At 42.6% G+C, this 17,017-nt stretch overlaps 1 protein-coding gene and 1 long non-coding RNA gene across 2 annotated transcripts in view; one reads left to right on the top strand and one right to left on the bottom strand.

The window, feature by feature from the left end:
- Positions 1-6,168, top strand: part of LOC115093339 (unconventional myosin-X-like) — a 556,890-nt gene extending 550,722 nt beyond the window's left edge. Inside the window, exon 42 of the mRNA XM_029604967.1 lies at positions 5,993-6,168. Within this exon, the coding sequence (XP_029460827.1) occupies positions 5,993-6,106 (114 nt within the window). The 3' untranslated portion in view covers positions 6,107-6,168. The remainder of the gene's footprint in view (positions 1-5,992) is intronic.
- A 2,055-nt stretch (positions 6,169-8,223) lies between these two features.
- Positions 8,224-17,017, bottom strand: part of LOC115093340 — a 77,277-nt gene continuing 68,483 nt past the window's right edge. Inside the window, exon 3 of the long non-coding RNA XR_003857297.1 lies at positions 8,224-9,155. This is a non-coding gene — a long non-coding RNA (uncharacterized LOC115093340). The remainder of the gene's footprint in view (positions 9,156-17,017) is intronic.

The following is a 17,017-nucleotide window of genomic DNA, read 5'->3' as shown; positions in this document are numbered from 1 at the left end:
AAGCATTCCTCGGGGGATAATTTGCCACAGCCCAGCTGCATGGGCTCTTTGGAAGTTTGGGGTCTAGAAGCTCCCAACGGGGACCCTTCTCTGGTGGGACCCGGCTGGGTTGCTTCAGAAGGAGAACGATAGGTAGACCGCAGCTCCTGGCTGCGTTCTTGGACTCGACAATCAATATGACCGGCTAGGTTAATCAGCCCCTCCAGGGAGTCGGGCAACTCACGGGCAGCAAGTTCATCCTTTAGGGGGCAGATAGCCCATTCAGAAAAATGGGATGGAGGCAGTCCTCTTGCCAAGCCAGCTTGGAGGCCAACGTATGGAACTCTATTATATAATCACTGAGGGGCTGTCGGCCCTGATGGAGTGCAGGAGGTGTAACCTGCATTCACGATCCTCCCTGAGTCGTTGAAGGTTTTCTGGAATTTGGCGATGAAATGAGGCAGGTCCTGGAGGAGGATATCGGAGCGCTCCTAGAGCGGGGAAGCCCAGGATAGGGCCCTGCCCTCGAGTCTTGAGAGGATGACGGTAGTCTTTGTCATGGCATCTGGGAAGGCGGCGGCTTGAAGTGTGAAGTGCAAGTAGCATTGGTTAATGAAACCTCTGCAATGTACGGGGTCACCATTGAAGTGAGGCAGAGCTTGGAGTGAAATGGCTGCGTTTGGGGGCTGGGAGCTGACAGTGGCACAGCAGGAATGTGACTGGCGTCCAGATGGGCATTGAGCCGCTCGATGGAAGCCGCCAAAGCTTCAAGGATCTGCTGCTGTTGCTGGATCTTGAGCGCCAGGCCTGGGATGGCCTGTAAGGTGGCTGCTTCAGACGGGTCCATGGCCTTGGCAACCTGTTGCATTCGTGGATCCTTGGCCCGAGGTGGTGTTGGCGCCACCTGTGGGGGAAACCCCACAGGTGGCACTAACACAGGTCCCACAGGTCCCCACCGTTGGGTGGCGAGGCCGGATGGGAAGCAGAGGCCAGCTGAAGCTTCGCCACTACCAGCCCACATTTCCCACAGGTTGAGCCCTTGGGTACCGGGTCTGGCTGGTCTAAGGTGGGCCGCTGCGTGATGATCCCAGGGAGTTGACAAGGGAGCACGGTGGCAACCAGGAGAGAGAGGTTTGAGGTCGAAGCCAAGAGCGGTATCAGATCCAGTCCAGTAGGACAAGCAAGAGGCAGAGAGCGTGGCCAGACCTGGTCCAGGAGGATAGAGCCATGAGGCATATTTATTATTTATTTTATTTATTTAAGGCTTTTATATACCGACTTTCTTGATACAAATCAAATCAACTCGGTTTACATCGAACTAAGCGGTAACTGTAACCAAGTAACAAAAGCCAATTTGAAGGAGCATAAAGTTACATTATAACAAGGATGCCTTAACTGGGAGTAGGAAATAAAGAGGGGAGAACAAAGATAAAATACTATATACAAGAGGCATAGTCAGGTCCAATCCAGTGGTTAGAGGCAGGCAGCAGAAGGTGTGGTCAAGTCCGGTCCAGACGTCAGAGGCAGGCAGCAGAATGCGTGGTCAAGTCCGGTCCAGAGGTCAGAGGCAGGCAGCAGAAACAGGAGCGCAGGAACTGGAACAGCAACTCAGGAACTCGAGCAAATGAGAGTGAGGAGACCCGTTGCCAAGGCAAGCTCCGACTGTCAGAGATTGCCTTATATACCCAGGGCTGGCAACGTCATCACTAGGGGCGACGGGAACTTTTTCCACCGCGGCCCCTTTAAATTCAGACCGGCGACACGCGCACACGCCTAGGAGCAGGGGCCAAGCAAGCTGGCATGGCATCGTTCCTTCACCACGGCTGGGAGGTAGCCTATGTGGAGGTCGAGGTGGCAGCACCCCTCCGACACAGAGGAGGAGGTAAGGAGCAGTCCAGGGCCAAGCTGGGAAGTGGCAAGATTGCGGCAGCAGCCGACAGGCGCAGCCGGAGTGAGAAGGGCCATGGCCCAGGCCCGGTTCTGAGAGGTAAGAACAGGCTTCTTGAGACCGGGAATTGTAACAGTTACATACATTAATAGATCTATAGATGCAGACTATCTGATTAAGTGGAAATGTTTCATTGATGATGTCTTTTTTTTATCTGATCTGGACCTGAACATCTATTGTGGGAATTAATAGAATGTATTAGTACATTAAATACTAATTTAAAGTTTGATTTTACATGCCATCATGATAGCATTCCATTTTTGGATATTATGATCAGTAAGGATGGAGGTTGTTTAACAACATCCATTTACCATAAAAGGATGGATAGAAATACAGTATTGCATTATACCAGTTTTCATCCACATCATCTTATAGATAATATACCAGTGGGACAGATTCTCTGATTAAGGAGACTGTGCTCACCAATGCAGGAATACAAAGATCCTGGTAAGGAATTATCTATGCTATTTGCTGAATGAGGGTACACATATTATGTATTACCCAGTGTATAATTAAGCTCTTTCCGTGAATAGGGAGAACCTTTTAATCACAGGAGAGTGTTGCGGGCATGGCCTACGGCTGGTGTTGAGAACATGGAGGCGCGGGAGCTAGCTGATATGAGAGCGTGAGCCCCTGAACCACTGCATGTCTCAGGGAGGAGCCCCAAGGCACACTGTGGGAGGTGAGAGTATGCAAGCACGGGCGGAACAGGAACAAGACAGGACTGGAACTAAGGCAAGGAACTCGGAACAGGAACAAGGCAGGGTCAGCCCTCTGCTGGATCTACACGAACCAATGAGACCCAGCAACGCAATGCTGGTCTCAGGAGTAGTCCTCCGGCCACTCGGAAACCCTTCCGGACCTGCCGCTTGGGAACGAAGAGTGCGTGAAGCCAGATGGAGGCTGAGGACTTGGAACTTGGAAGTCTCAGAGAAAGGCTTGGAACTTGAAAGGTACAGGTGGGCACTGTCCCTCAGGGTGCTCTACACAGCCCACCAAGGGCTGGTCACGGGACCACCCTGTCCTACTGCACCCCCTACACAAACTGGGAAGGCTGGTCGCGGACAAGTGCCGGAAGGGGATCCAACCAAACGAAGCTCCAATGACCAGAAACAGGAACTGGATCAATACAGATTTACCCTCGGGGTGGTCATCTGGAGGACTTGAAGAGCTGGAAAACTTGGAACTTGGAAGACTTCAGGAACATCAGGACTTCAGGAAATGGAACAATGGAACCTCTGGGACATCAGGACTTCTGAATATCAGGACCAAGGAACATCTGAAACATCAGGTCATCTGGAACTAGAACAAGGCAACAAAGGAGCTCTGATGAGGAACGAGACCAGGATCATCAAAGACATGGCTTTTCATTCCATCTTAGACACGTGAAGACCACGGAGGACCCTGACCGGCAAAGAAGAACATGGACAACCATGGGATCCGATACGAAGACCCCGAGGAATAGGAACTGAGCCCTTTTATAGGGCTGAAGCAGGAAGTTAACTGAGGCTGGCTTCCGGTGGAGCCATGGGCTTTTCCCACCGCTGGCCCTTTAAATGTTGGGAGGAGGCACGGCTGTGCGCCTAGAGGACTTGGGAACAGGACCGAGAATAGCGGCTTCCAGGCCACAATGGAGAAGGCCAGAGGCAGCTTCCATGCCACATGGGAGGCCCCGATGACGGTGCACAGGCTGCATAGATGGAGACAGCAGTGGTGGTGGCTTCCTGCCACTAGAGGGAATCCCAGCGGTGGCTTCCCCGCTGCAGCCAGAGTTCCATCGGCGGCACACGCCACGAAGAAGGATGTCGGAGGGCGGCTCCCCTTGCCGCAAAGAGCGGTGGTGTCTGGAAAAGGCAGCGGCAGCTTCAGGGCCACTAGGAGGAAGTCTGTCTCATTTCCTGCAGCCTCCCCTTAGCAACACTAGGAACCACTAACAAAGCAGAATTCCACAGATGTGGGGTTATACTAAAGAAAGCCCCATTTCTCGTCTCCTGCAGCCTCATTTTAGCTACACTAGGAACCACCAACAAAGCAGAATTCCACAGATGTGGGGTTATAATAAAGTAAGCCCTATTTCTTATCTCCTTCAGTCTCACCTTAGCAGCACTAGGAACCACTAGCTGACACTAGAGGGAGCTTCAAACCTCACTAAACAAATTATTTATTTATTTATTTATTTTTAATTTAAGGTTTTTATATACCGGCATTCATGATACAATCACATCATGCTGGTTTACAGTTAAACAGGGGTGCAAATACATTAAAACTAAAAACAAGTGTAAGGAAATTGCTGTTACAAATAACAAGGGAAATCGAACTGGGAGAGAAAGGGAAATACAGAAGTAGATTAACATCGAACTAGTGGCGTAGAGAAATACTGAACTGGATTAACGTCTCGTGGTGTTATTTACAAGGGCAGCTGTGACTGAGTTGTGGAAGTTGATGAGGCAGCAATTAGGAGGGGTCCGGAAAAGCTTGTTTGAATAACCAGGTCTTAAGTCTTTTTCGGAATGTTGGGAGGCAGGGCTTCTGTCGGAGATTCGGAGGGATGGAATTCCAGAGTGCTGGTCCAGCTGTTGAGAGAGCCCGTTCTCTTAAAGTTATGTGTCGAGTGGATTTGATATGAGGTACTTGGAGGGATCCTCTGTATGCTTCTCTGGTGGGTCTTGTGGAGTGATGATGGCTGAGCAGGAATTGTAAGTCAAGTGTTGTAAGGTGGTGGATGGATTTATATGTGATGGATTTGAAGATGATTGTGAAGTGTATAGGGAGCCAGTGTGTTTTAGGATAGGTGATATGTGGTCTCTTCTCCTGGTGTTGGTGAGAATTCTTGCCGCCGCATTCTGGACCATCTGTTGATGTTTGGTGTACAATGATGGGAGGCCTAGTAGGATGGCGTTGCAATAATCAATCTTGGAGAAGATTAAAGCTTGTAGTACTGTTCTGTAATCATTAGAGTGAAATAGAGGTTTTATCCTTTTCAGAACTTGGAGTTTGTAGAAACAGTCCTTGGTTGTACGGTTGACAAATGCTTTCAGATTCATCCTGTTATCAATTATAACTCCTAAGTCTCTCACTTGGGTGGAGAGTGAGATAGCTGGAGGAGAAGAGGAGGTGTTGCTGATTTCTGGGGAGATGAGCAGTAATTCTGTTTTTGCAGCATTTAATATGAGATTTAGACTGGCAAGAAGGCTCTTGATTTTTTGAAGGCATGATTCCCAATGATCGAGAGTTTTAGAGAGGGATTCTTTAAGGGGGATCACTATCTGGACATCGTCAGCGTAGAGAAAGTGTTTAAGATTTAGACTTGTTAGAAGCTGGCATAGTGGAAGGAGGTAAATATTGAAGAGCGTGGGTGATAGAGCAGAACCCTGAGGGACTCCTACAGGTGAGTCATGGCGGGGGATTCTTTATTGTGGATTTTAACTTTGTAGCCTCTGTTGCTGAGGAAAGTTTTGAACCAGATTATTGCCGTACCTGTTATACCAATGGTCGAGAGTTGGTTTATGAGGATGGAGTGGTTAATGGTGTCGAAAGCTGCCGAGAGGTCTAGAAGAATCAATAGGAATGATTGTCCTTTGTCGAGACCCAAAATGAGGTGGTCTGTCAACGATACTAGAAGCGATTCTGTGCTGGAAGCTATGGGATTAAAGCTAATTAAGCTCCTTTGTACATTAATTACTCCATTTAGAGAGAATTGTAGCTCAAGTATTCTGCAGCACTTAACCAGGAAAAGGTTAAAAACGATTTATTACACTGAAGCATTTCAGTGATTGTAAATGTTTTATTGTTCCTTACTGCAGTACTTTGAAGTTGTTATTAGTTTATGTGTTTTATTTGTACTCCACATTGGGCTTGTTGTGGAAAATGCGGAATGTAAACTTTTTAAATAAATAAATAATGTCTTAGATGTCTTGAACACTTGCCTGGTCTTATTAAGCCTCATCTGTATCCAATGATGTTGCTTTCCTGTAATTTTATTTTGTCTAGACAAATACTTTTCTCTTTAAATTTGATAGTAGTGAACCAAGGTCTGACTGTCCTGTTTCCTTCCTATGCCTGCAGGTGGCAGAGATTACAAAGATCATGAAGGCGTACATCAGCATGATTGTGAAGAAACGGTGCAGCATGAAATCTGTGGCCAGTCATGACGCCCCAAGCATTCGCTGGCTCAGGTGACTGGAATTCTTTGACACCATCTGACACAGGAACTTGGGAGCAGTTACTGAAGCTTGCCAGGAAGAAACATCATACAGATTTTTCTGAAAGTTCTTCATAGCCATATAAACATTAAACAGGGACTCTTAGTGCCTAGGAAGATGCTCTGGTTCCAGCTTCCCATGCTCTGGAGCTTCTGCTACCTGAATCTGATAAATTAAGGCACATCCTAGGACCACACACCTGGATACCTGGGAGGCATTATTTATAGCAGAAATTAGCTTCCCAAGTTCTAGATGACAAAAGCCAAAGAAGTTGTGCTATATAAACACTACCAGTAGCAAGTGAGTGAAACAAAAAACTGTCTCGGGCTTCTAGGCCATTTGATATTACAAAATTCTGTTTATCAATCTTTTTAACCACTTCCCCCATCTCCATAGAAACCGCCTCAGACAGTGTGAAATAAAGGAACAGAAGCAATCAACTCTATTCTATCGTGCAGTGCCGTAGGGCGATGACAGTGTCTGCATCATAGCATGTTGTACCTGCTTCTGCAGGGCCTGCCTTCCAGTGCTGATTCACCGTATGGCATTTCTACACTTATATGTACAATGATAGTGTCCAGATGTTGAGAAACAAATAGAAATACAGACACTATGAGAATTCTGCTAAGGTTTAGATCAAAGATGATAAACCAATTTGGATTAAATATGAGTCCCATCCAAAATAGGAGTTTTGGACAATCCAAATAAAATTGGCACAAGCTGTGATTTGATTAGGATAAATCCCAGACATCCATGGCTCAACTCAATCCTCAAAACACAAAAAAAGAGCCAAATTGATCCCACATAAAGAATGAAAACAATATAAAAGGATTCTACCAATTACCTCCAAAAAATCACTACTCACTTCGCTATTTATTAGTTCATTGGTTTTATCTTATTCTTTTTTCTTCATTTATACTAGCTACATCAGCAAGCCTGACAAATGGGTCGATACAGTAAAGTCCGCAGGAGAGCGGGCGAACGCACAGGTCACTCTCCTGTGCGTGCAATTCAGTATTCAAATTAGGCCCGGAGGTAAAAAGAGGCGCTAGGGACACTAGCGCGTCCCTAGCACCTCTCTTTGGACAGGAGCGGTGGCTGTCAGCCAGTTTGACAGCCGACGCTCAATTTTGCCGGCATCGGTTCTCGAGCCCGCTGACCGGAAACCGGCAAAATTGAGCGTCCAGTTTACAACCCGCGAGCTGCGGGCCAACTTCAAATTTTTTTTTACTTTTGGAAACTTTCGGGACCTCCGACTTAATATCGCCATGATATTAAGTTGGAGGGTGCACATTTTCCTTTCTGAATCGCACGGGAATACCTAAAACCCTATAGGGCCATCAACATACATTTGCATGTTAATGGCCGTATTAGGTATTTGCATTTGCATTAGGTATCGGCCTGAAAGTGCCTTGTGAAAACCAAGGCCGTCCGGACTACTCAATCATCTGCAGTGGTATTGGTCAGCATGTGCTTTCAAATATATTTTTTCAAAATTAGAATTTTCAAGAAATGTCTGTCTTATGCTGTTAATGGCTCGACAGTGGCCAGTGTTTCGCAACTATGTTGCTTCATCAGGAGCCAATATGTGAAGAAGAAACATTATGCCCAAACATGTTGCAAAAATGTATACAGATTACCAGCAAGGTAAAACAAACCATTCGATTGTCAAAAAAATTTTAATAAAATGAAACCTTATTACTTATCTCATTATTGGTGGTGGAACAGACCTCTTTTAAGATGCCATGTCTCAATCGTTTAAAATTGAACCCGTCAAAAACTGAGGTCGTTCATTTAACCTCTATTTCAGATTCCTCAATTGGTCCACCCCCTCATCTGGTAACAAATGGCGTGTCGATCCCAATAACAAACTATGCTACAAATTTAGGAGTTATCATAAATATGGATCTATCAATGAAACAACACATCTCCTCACTGATTAGAAAATCATTTTACAAATTACAACTCTGAAAACGTCTCTGTCCTCTACTCTTTCGTCACTATTTCCGAACTATTTTACAGTCACTAATTTTCTCTGGTCTGGATTACTGTAATGCTCTCTACCTACGTTTACCTGACTCCACAATTCACCCTCTACAATTAGTTCAAAATAGCGCAGCCCGCATCCTATCTGGTATCCCTCTTCGAAATCATATCACACCAACCTTGCAATCCCTTCACTGGCTACCCATAAAATACAGAATAAAATATAAAGTACTTACCATCATTCATGGTTTAATACACAATTCTTCCTCCACTTGGCTTTGCTCTATGCTTCGCAAGATCACTAACACAAAATCTATTAGACATTCCATCACCACGACTGGCAAGACTAGAGATCACCAGAAGGAGAGCGTTCTCAGTAGCTGGACCCTCCCTCTGGAATTCTTTACTGAATCCACTCCGTTAATTAACTAACCCATTTCACTTTTTTTTTTTGTTAACATTTATTGAATTTTACAGTGTGTATAATATTGACTTCCAAACAAGCAACATAAGATTAAACCATCCTTATAACTGTCCCCTTCCCCCTTTTATTTTTCACAGCAAGAGCAGAGATAGTCAGAGGGGGGAAGAAAAAAATCTGCCCTGGCTAAGATTTGGTGCTCAAGTTTTCAGCAGAGTAGTTTGTAGCTTTGAGAATAAGGTCCCTTTGTTCCTGTGGGAGTGACTACCAGAAGTTGTGCCAAATGGAGAAATAAATCATCTGCACCTCCTTCTTCGACTGTGCCGTCATTAACTCGTTCTGTAGTAAGGATTTCAGGCGAGCATGCCATTGTTCTCCAGTAGTTCTGTCCTTTGTAATCCACATGGACATTATAGTTTGCACCACGATGATCAGGGCTTTCTGCAGAAACTTCCGATCTGAATCTGATAAGTCTTCCATAGCCGCGTTGGTTAGGCGCAGTAGGCATATCTTAGGATCTTTTGGAATCCGCATTTTTAAGACTTTTCCCAAGGCCTCCACAACTTCCTCCCAAAATAATGTCATCTCATTACGTAACCCATTTCACTTTAAAAAATCTCTGAAAAACATACCTGTTTCAATTAGCATTCAATACTTCATCAAATACACAATAATTAATTTTGCAATCCCTCCTCCCTTCCCACCCTTTTATAGCATTTTCCTCTGCAACCCATTAAAACATTATAAAACAATTACTTACCCACCCGCCCCCTCCCCGTTTTTCCCCCTCCCCTTACTTATTTATGGCGTTTGATAGCACAACCTTTTCTTTCTTTTAAAACTTTATTTTTTAAATATAAATTCTCTGTTCTATTGTTTATACCAATTTGTGTAATTTTTATTTTTTTAATTTATTTTCTAATCTTTTTTAGTTTATATTATTTTTGTAAATCGTTTTGATAAAATGTACATTTTAAAAACAGTATATAAATATATATATAATAATTATATATATATATATAATTATTATTTGCTATCCACTAATTCCCCTCAGAGTTTTTTCAAGTAAAAATTGTTTGCGAGCTCCTAATCCCCTGAGTTAACACATGTAAAAAAAAAAATTTTCGCTGTATTTACAAGTTTGCTATTTTTTGCTCATATAATTACTTAGTTTGCTATCAACTATTCCCCTCAGAGTTTTCACATGTAAAAATTGGTTTTTCCTTTGTACATATAAGTTGGCTATATACTGCTCATATAATTCTACTTTTTACCTGCCTGTACCTCCCCTCGGTACTGTTCCTTTTGCCTTCCTTCTGCCTCTCTTCGCAGCTGTCTCTCTCTCTCCTATCTTCCTCACTGCTCCCCCTTCCCCTTCCCTGTTTTTTGTACTTTCCCGCCTTTTTCAGTTATGTAAACCGGCGTGATGTATCCCACGAATGTCGGTATAAAAAAGTCAATAAATAAACAAATAAATAAAAATACTTTTAAATAAATCAATTAAATAAATAACTGTTTTACCGTCGGGACAGAGACTGCATTACTACTTCATCATAATTTAAATAGCTACAGCCATCACTTATGTTGTCGTGATGACGTATGCCAATGCCTTTGCGTCATATGATTAACAATCATGATATTGTAAAGTACTGGAATTAGATGAAAACAAAACATTATTGTTTACAAAAACATATTTAGTTCCAATGCAGAATTTAAACCAAATGGATGAACTGTGTGTGTAACTGATGTATCCATTGCTGTTCAGCTCTTAGTAACTGTAGATTCAAATCTTCACCTCACCAAGAAGGTTGAATCTGTTCAAGCACACATACTTTTAAATCATCGAAAACGTGAGAGAATTCAAGGCAGTATGTTACCAATGTAGCATTTACCCGATTCATGGATAGAATTGAGCGATGTTCTATTAACCAGGTCTTAGGAGCACGTTTGGTTTTTCCTACATAGAACATGTTATATGGGCATTGGGTTATATAGATCACTCCTGTCGATGTACAAGTGATTTTATGTTGTAAATAAATCATTTTTTGCTGCCTTGAAAAATAAATTGATGATGTATGTATCATGATGTGGCACACCAAACATGTACCACAGGCTGTGTGTAAACCTGCTAAATGTTGAAATGTACGCATTGAAGAATCAGAGTGTACCAATTGATCTCTTAGATTAGAGCTACGGGTAAATATGAACCTTGGAGTCTGTCGAAATTCTTCATGTATTTGCAAGATATGTCAATTTTTATGAACCAGTTGTTTAATTTTGTGTATCATGGATGAAAAGGGTAACACATAAGTCAGAATCTCTTCATCATTTGATGTTCGTGGTAAAAAAAGCCATTCTCTGAGTGTATTTTGCTCTTAAGAAAGCTCATCTAATGCAGCGTTTCGGGTAGCCTCTTGATAAGAATCTATTACTTAATTCTGTTGCTTGACGATGGTATTCTGGGGTGGTTGTACAATGTCTTCGAATTCTAAAAAACTGACTTACAGGAAGATTTTCTTTAAGAGAGTGAGGGTGAGCACTCGTGAAATGTAGAAACGTGTTACTGCTAACCGGTTTACGATATAGAGTAGTAGTAAAACAATCAGTTGCTTTCATGATTTTGATGTCCAAATAAGTAATATGATCTTATTGAATGTTGGCTGTAAAATGAAGATGAGGGTTACATGAATTTATCCACTGTAAAAAAATTATTGAAATTCTCCATAGTGCCCCACCAAATCATGAAAATGTCGTCGATGTAACACTTCCATTTTACCATATACTGTGTAAATATGTGATTAGAATAGATCCACATATCCTCAAAATGGCCCATGTACAAATTGGCCAAATCTGGGGCCATTGTGGTGCTGCAAATCTGTTGAAAGAACTGTTGCTCAAACGCAAAGAAATTTTTGGTTAAAGCAATTTCCAGTAATGCTGATAAAAAAAGAGATGATGGAATTCTGTGTGGTCTGTGACGTAACTCAAAATAACCGATCGCGATCTCCATAGCTTCATCTTATGGGATGCTTGTTTATAGTGCTTCTACGTCTAAAATGACTAGATATAGATTTTCAGTCTCATAATGTTGGCTCTCCAAAACCAGAATTATTTGTTGAGAGTTTTTAATGAAAAAAATATATTTGAAAGCACATGCTGACCAATACAACTGCAGATGATTTAGTCCGGACGGCCTTGGTTTTGACAAGGCATGTTGTCAGGCTTGCTGATGCAGCTAGTATAAATGAAGAAAAAAGAAAATATAAAAGAAAAAAGAATAAGATAAAACCAATGAACTAATAAATAGCAAAAGTTTTTATTTTCTTTCTATATTGGAGGAATCAAGTAGATAGTCAAAGTTGTATTTGCTGTGTGTAATAGTTTGTAAGAATTAATTTTGTGGTGAAGAGAAACTATTTCCTGGTGTTTTATTTTTCATCCATCCTCCCCATCTCCCACCCACCACAGTCATATACTTTCCTATATAAACTTTGTAATCTGAATAACAGTCAAGAGGCAATATTTTTCACAATAATAGTCAATTAGGGATTAACATCAACAAGTGAGTAATTAACTCTGACCTTAGCAATTGATTAACAGTAGTCCTATAGAAGGTCATTGTTAAATAGATTAAAATAAAGTTTCTTATTAAATTGGATTAATCATCCCCACTCCTTATGCTACTTCAAATAATTTTAACACCTCCATTAAATTAATACGCAGAGTCCAGCAGTGAGATGGGAGCTATCCAGTCCTTTACACAGAGTTCCACATATATGATTACATACCTGTTTCTGAGAGGTTGTATATGTGTGCCCAGTGCATTTATTTTCTGAGTCCTATCTCTGGAGGCCAGAGTGGCAGACTTGAAGGAGCTTATGCAGACTGGGACGGTAACTTTTAACTGGCACACGGTCACACATGTGCATGTGTTGGCCAGTTCATGCCCATGGACGTGGCTATTTTATAACATATGCACATATATGCAAGGATGATATAAAAGAGTCTGAACGTGCAGACATGTGCATGCAATTTTAAGTAGGTGTGTGCCTATGTGCACAAATCTGCTTCTACCGCAAAAGTGGGATTTTTAGTAGACATGTGCACCAGCACAATTACCAGTTTTCCCAATTCGCCTAGGTAAGGGATGGGACTTCCTAACCCTCGTTAATTAGCCTTCCTTTTACCCTGCTAACCCTGACCTATAAAACCCCGCTCACCTCTTCACTTTTGTTTTGTTTTCTGACTTGTACGTCATCCATAGCAGAAGTAAAATTAAGTGGCATGGGACCTTGATGCGCATAAGTATTTATGTACTGGTTTCATTGGTGCACATAAGTATTTACTTACTGGTTTCATTGAGAAAGCCAAGAATGCCCATGCCCTGCCCAGATCACACCCACTCCCCACACCTTTTTTGATAATTTTTTTGTGCACATAGTGGGAAATACACACATGTGAGGGTGCCTTTTAAAATCTGCGTGGTGTGCGCTGGCCTGACTTGTACATGTATCTTCCCAGCTTTGGGCTTTTAAAATTCACCTTAAAGAGTGTATAGAGGAAACCTACAGGGACATAGAGTGATCCCAACCAGTCTAGCAGGTCTTGTGCTGCTTTGGAGGAGCACAATGGCAGGAGACCATCACTTTGATGTGGCAGGAAATTATCCTATAGCCAGGATCTGTACACCACGTGAAGCTTAACTCTCTTACAATGAGGATGTTTCTCAAGGGGTGTGTGCCCAGAAGGAAAGGGATAGAACTGCTGCTGTAGTTGGTGATTTGATTATTAGGAAAGTAGATAGCTGGGTGACTGGTGGGCATGAAGTTTGGTTGGTAACTTAGCTGCCTGGCGCAGATGCAGTGGACCTCATGCAGCACCCAGACAAGATTTTAGAAAGTGCTGAGAGGAGCCACTGTCATGGTACACATGAGGACCAACAATGTAGAAAGGTGCAGGAGATTCTGGGACCTTTATGTAGGAAGTTTAAATCCAGAACCTCCAGATTTGCATTCTCGGAAAAGATCCTTATTCAACGTGCAGAACCCTAAAGGAATGCAGAGTCTCAGTGCCTGGATAAGATGATGGTACAGGCAAGAGAGCTTTAGGTTTGCTAGGAACTGCAGACAATTCTGGGGAAGGATGAGACTATTTTGATGGGATGGAGTCCAGGTTGGAACTCAGTTGCTGGAACTAACATTTAAAAAGGAGATAGAACAACTTTTAAACTAGGTCACAGGAGAAAGCAGACAATTGCTCAGGAGAGCATGCTTTAGAAAGATATATCTTCTAAGGATACTGGTATAACAGGTTAGAATACCCCAGTGAGGTTTTGGTAAAAACTGGTGGAATTAATGAGCAGACAAATATTTATTTATTTATTTGGAGTTTTTCTATACCGGCATTCGTGATTAAAAATCACATCATGCTGGTTTACATATAACAAGGGGGTGTGAAATGAAAAAAAACAAAACATTATCAAGTGCAAGGAGGTCATAAAGTTACATTACAACAAGGTTCATATAACTGGGGAAAGAATTAGAGCAAGATAACCGAGCAGTTAAGGATTAACTATTTACATTATATTGTGAAGTCTCTTAAAAGATGTTGCTGTCATTCAATTGGGATCTGGGAAGGCTTGCTTAAATAGCCAAGTCTTAAGCCTTTTTCTGAATGTAGTTAGGCATGGTTCTTGTCTCAGATCCGGGGGAATAGAATTCCATAGTGATGGTCCGGCTGTGGAGAAGGCTCGGTCTCTGAAAGTTAAATGGTGTGTGGTTTTGGTTTGGGGAACGAGAAGTGATCCTCTGTAAGCTTCTCTGATGGGTCTAGTGGATGTGTGTTGTCTGAGTGGGATTTGTAGGTCAAGCATAGCATGGTGATGAATAGCTTTATAGATGATGGTGATGGATTTGTGGATAATGCTGAAGTGTATTGGCAGCCAGTGTAAGTTCTTGAGAATGGGAGAGATGTGATCTCTTCTCCTGGTGTTAGTCAGAATTCTCGCAGCAGAGTTCTGGAGCATCTGAAGGGGTTTAATGGATGCGGAAGGGAGACCAAGTAAGATAGACTATTGCAATTCTATCTTAGAAAAGATAACTGCTTGAAGGACCGTTCTGAAGTCTCGTACGTGAAGGAGAGGTTTGATTCTTTTCAAAACCTGTAGTTTATAGAAGCCGTCTTTTGTTGTTTGTTTGATGAAGGATTTTAAGTTAAGATGGTTGTCAATAATTATTCCTAAGTCCCTTGTTTGGTTAGTAAGTGGGTTGGTTGGAAGACACTGAGAGGGGTTACTATTTTCTGGAGAGATTATAAGAAGTTCCGTCTTAGCTGTATTTAATAACAGATTTAGACTAGTGAGAAGGAGATTGATCTCTCGAAGGCAGATTTCCCAAAATTCAAGAGTTTGTGATGGTTTCTTTAATGGGAATCAAGATTTGCACATCGTCGGCGTATAGGAAGTGTGTTAGTTTTAAGTGGGTTAGCAGATGGCAAAGCGGAAGAAGGTATATATTAAAGAGCGTAGGGGAAAGGGAGGAGCCCTGTGGAACTCCTAAAGATGAAGTATAGCGGGAGGATTCTTTATTATGGATTTTGACCTTATAGCCTCTATTGCTGAGGAATGTATTGAACCATGATAGTGCAGTTCCTGTTATTCCTATGTTTGCCAATTGATTGAGGAGGATGGAGTGGTTCACGGTGTCAAATGCGGCCGAAAGATCTAAGAGAATAAGTAAAAAGGATTGGCCTTTGTCTAGACCCATGATGATCTGGTCTGTCAGGGATATGAGTAGAGTTTCCGTGCTTAAAGCTTTACGGAATCCATATTGGGAGGGGTACAGTATTTTGTGATCTTCAATGTAGTTAGAGAGTTGAGTGTTGACAAGCTTTTCCATGATCTTGGCAATAAATGGAAGATTGGAAATTGGGCGGAAGTTGTTTGGGTCCTTGGGGTCTAGATTAGGTTTCTTTAAGAGCGGTTTGAGAGAAGCTAGTTTAAGGTCATCTGGAAATAGTCCTCGGGATAAAGAATAGTTGATGATATCCGCCAGTGTTTTGGAAATTTTTTCCGGTATTAGTAGGAGGAGCTTTGTAGGCATTTGGTCGAAGGGGTGGGAGGAAGGTTTCATTTTCTTAAGTAACAAAAGGATCTCAGAGGCTGTGATGGGTTCGAATGATTTAAAGGAGGTTCCTTTGTTTAGTAGCTGAAGAGCATTAGTGAGAGGAGTGTTGCTGGGGGTCAATCGCTTTAGAAGGTTAGATATTTTGTCTTGGAAGAAAATGGCCAATTCCTCAGCTTTGGATTGAGCTAGGTCTATGGGAATATCTGGAGTGTTGATTTGTGTCAGGTTAGATACGTAAGCAAAAAGAGCTTTTGCGTCAAATACAAGGTCATGGATCTTGCTAGCATAGTAATCCCTTTTAGATCTTAGGGTGGAGTTCCTGTAGTGATGGCGAGCTAGTTTGTAGGCAGCTAGGGTGCTGGGGCAGGGGGCCTTACGCCATTTACTTTCTTTCTGCCTTAGACTCTGTTTGAGTTTACGAAGGTTGCTTGTGAACCACGGTTGTCTTTTTGCTGGGTTCGGGTTTAGTTTTTTTGTTGAAAGAGGACATAGTTTGTTTGCTACTGCCTCAGTGATGTTGCTCCATGAAAGGATAGCTGAGTTAGGATCAGAGAGGTCAATGTGTGGAAGCTCTGAAGCGAGCTGGTTGCTGAGGTCGTCTGAAGGGCAGGGTCTTCTGTAGAGAAAAGAGGATTTCGAAGGGAGAGTTTTCCTGATTTCTGTCAGAGTGAAAGTGGCGGTGATTAGTGAGTGATCTGACCACGGGACCAGAGTACAAGAAGGGAGGGAGGTGTAATTGATCCCAGCATTAACAAAGATGAGGTCCAAGGTGTGGCCAGCTTTGTGGGTGGGCTTGTTGACGATCTGCTTAAAGCCCATGGCTGAGAGAGCAGTGAGTAAAGCCTCGCAGTTGGTGGTGAGCGTAGGGTTGTCGACATATAAATTAAAATCTCCTAAAATTATAGCCGGGGATTCCAGTTTCAAGTGTGTTGCAATTATTTCTACAATGGGGGAGGCATCTGAATCAAGAAGGCCCGGAGGGTCGTAGACAAGTAGGACTTTGAGTTGGGCTGTTTTGAAAAGTCCTATTTCTAGTTTAGAATCCGATTTTGCTGGGAGTTGGGAAAATCTCAAATCTTTTTTGGCTGCCAAAAGAATGCCCCCTCCCCTTTTTTTGAGACTAGGGAGGGAGAAGAAACCATAGAGGTGGGTGGGGAGTTGATTTATTAATGCAATATCCGTTGGTTTGAGCCAGGTTTCTGTTATGGCACAAATGTCTGGATTGGAGTCTGAGATAGTCATTGAGAATCAGAGACTTTTTAGTGAGAGATTGTGCATTGACTAGCGTAAGGGAGAATAGTGTTAGGCCTAGTAATTGGGTAAGAGGTGAAATCATAATTGGGATGAGGGCTGTGTA

Source organism: Rhinatrema bivittatum, chromosome 6, assembly GCF_901001135.1.
Source record: "Rhinatrema bivittatum chromosome 6, aRhiBiv1.1, whole genome shotgun sequence".
NCBI lineage: Eukaryota > Metazoa > Chordata > Amphibia > Gymnophiona > Rhinatrematidae > Rhinatrema > Rhinatrema bivittatum.
This window is presented reverse-complemented; position numbering and strand designations above follow the sequence as displayed.